Source organism: Hibiscus syriacus, unplaced genomic scaffold (assembly GCF_006381635.1).
Source record: "Hibiscus syriacus cultivar Baekdansim isolate YM2019G1 unplaced genomic scaffold, ASM638163v2 tig00112411_pilon, whole genome shotgun sequence".
Classification (NCBI taxonomy): domain Eukaryota; kingdom Viridiplantae; phylum Streptophyta; class Magnoliopsida; order Malvales; family Malvaceae; genus Hibiscus; species Hibiscus syriacus.
Window position 1 is genome coordinate 682,140 of NW_024063326.1, and position 1,277 is coordinate 683,416.

General features: G+C 38.7%; 1 protein-coding gene across 1 annotated transcript; it reads right to left on the reverse strand.

The window, feature by feature from the left end:
- Window positions 1–690, reverse strand: LOC120179374. The gene has a single exon (XM_039184986.1). The coding sequence runs from the start codon at window positions 688–690 to the stop codon at window positions 1–3; it is 690 nt and encodes a 229-aa protein (XP_039040917.1).
- Window positions 691–1,277: the final 587 nt, after the last annotated feature.

Consider the following 1,277-nt stretch of genomic DNA (forward strand, 5'->3'; position numbering starts at 1 on the left):
TCACTCAAAATCTTTGCAAATCACCGGGTATTCTTCTTCTTCCCTCAGAAGCTTTTTTTGCCTGGCAATGAATGCCTCAACCGTGTTCCGAAACTGTTCGCTGCTTAATCCGTCTTCCGGATACAAACTCTTCACCGTCTTCTCGCCGGGACCGCCATGTTTTATGTTCTTTTCCGAGCCCGATTTCCTCAGTTGCTTGCACTTCTTTCGATTAAGATTCTCCGACTGAGTTCTTCTAAAGCTCTTGATCGCCTCCTTTGATGTTGTTCTATGCACATGGAGAATCGATTTTTTCTCTTGTTCAACACTCTTCTTGCTTTGGTTCTCCCTGTACTCGATTTCGTACCGATGAATCATCTCGTTTTTCTCGCTCTTTTCGACGAATTCATCGTAGAGATCGGTGCCGGAAGTCGGTCCTCGAGGCGAAAACTGGCCAGCCTTGATGAACAGAGTGATGACTATGACGTTCCCGACGATGAACACGAAGCGAGGGCTCACGAGAACCACTGATAAGCCCCGGAAATACTCACCGGTACTTTTAACGGCGACGGGGAGATGAACTGTGAACCTGGAGATCAATACAAGAACAACACAAAACTCCACGAATCTCAGTAAGCTTGCCACCTTGTTCAACTGACGATTCTTCAACGTTGCTTTTGGCTTCTCGAACTTTACGTTGAATGCATCCATTTAAAACCGAAAAAATAAATAAAAAGAGGCAAAGGAATTGAAGGAAAATTCTAATCCAGAAAAGGGTTCATGGAAAAAATAGATTTGGTGATGAAATTGAAGATTAAGAGGGAAGGTGAAGATTGGACAAAACAGAGGAAACAGAGTGGAGTATATATAAGTATGATTTGCTCCGTTTTGTTGTTTGTATGGGTTAAGATTCTTCTATTTTAAACTTTCTTCTTTGGTTTGAGAATATTTATGCTAGTGTATAAACTCGCAAGGACTTCTATTTATAGAGCAAATGAATATAAACTTTTTATTTTTTTTAATTTTTTTATCCATTGTTATAACAAATATAATTCGCATGATGAAAAAAATACCCTCAATAATTTAATTTTTGATTAAAACAAATTTTGTTTAATAAAAATCGATAGTTGGACTCTGTTTTCTGGCCTTTTCCCCTTAGCATCGGATCTGGGTTCTTCTTGCTTTCTTTTCTAAGGTATTTTGTTTGTGTGACACAAGAAGGTATTTCATGGTGTATGTTTTTCGTTGACGATATTGTCCTAGTTGCTGAAACAAAAAATGAGTTGAATAGTAGACTG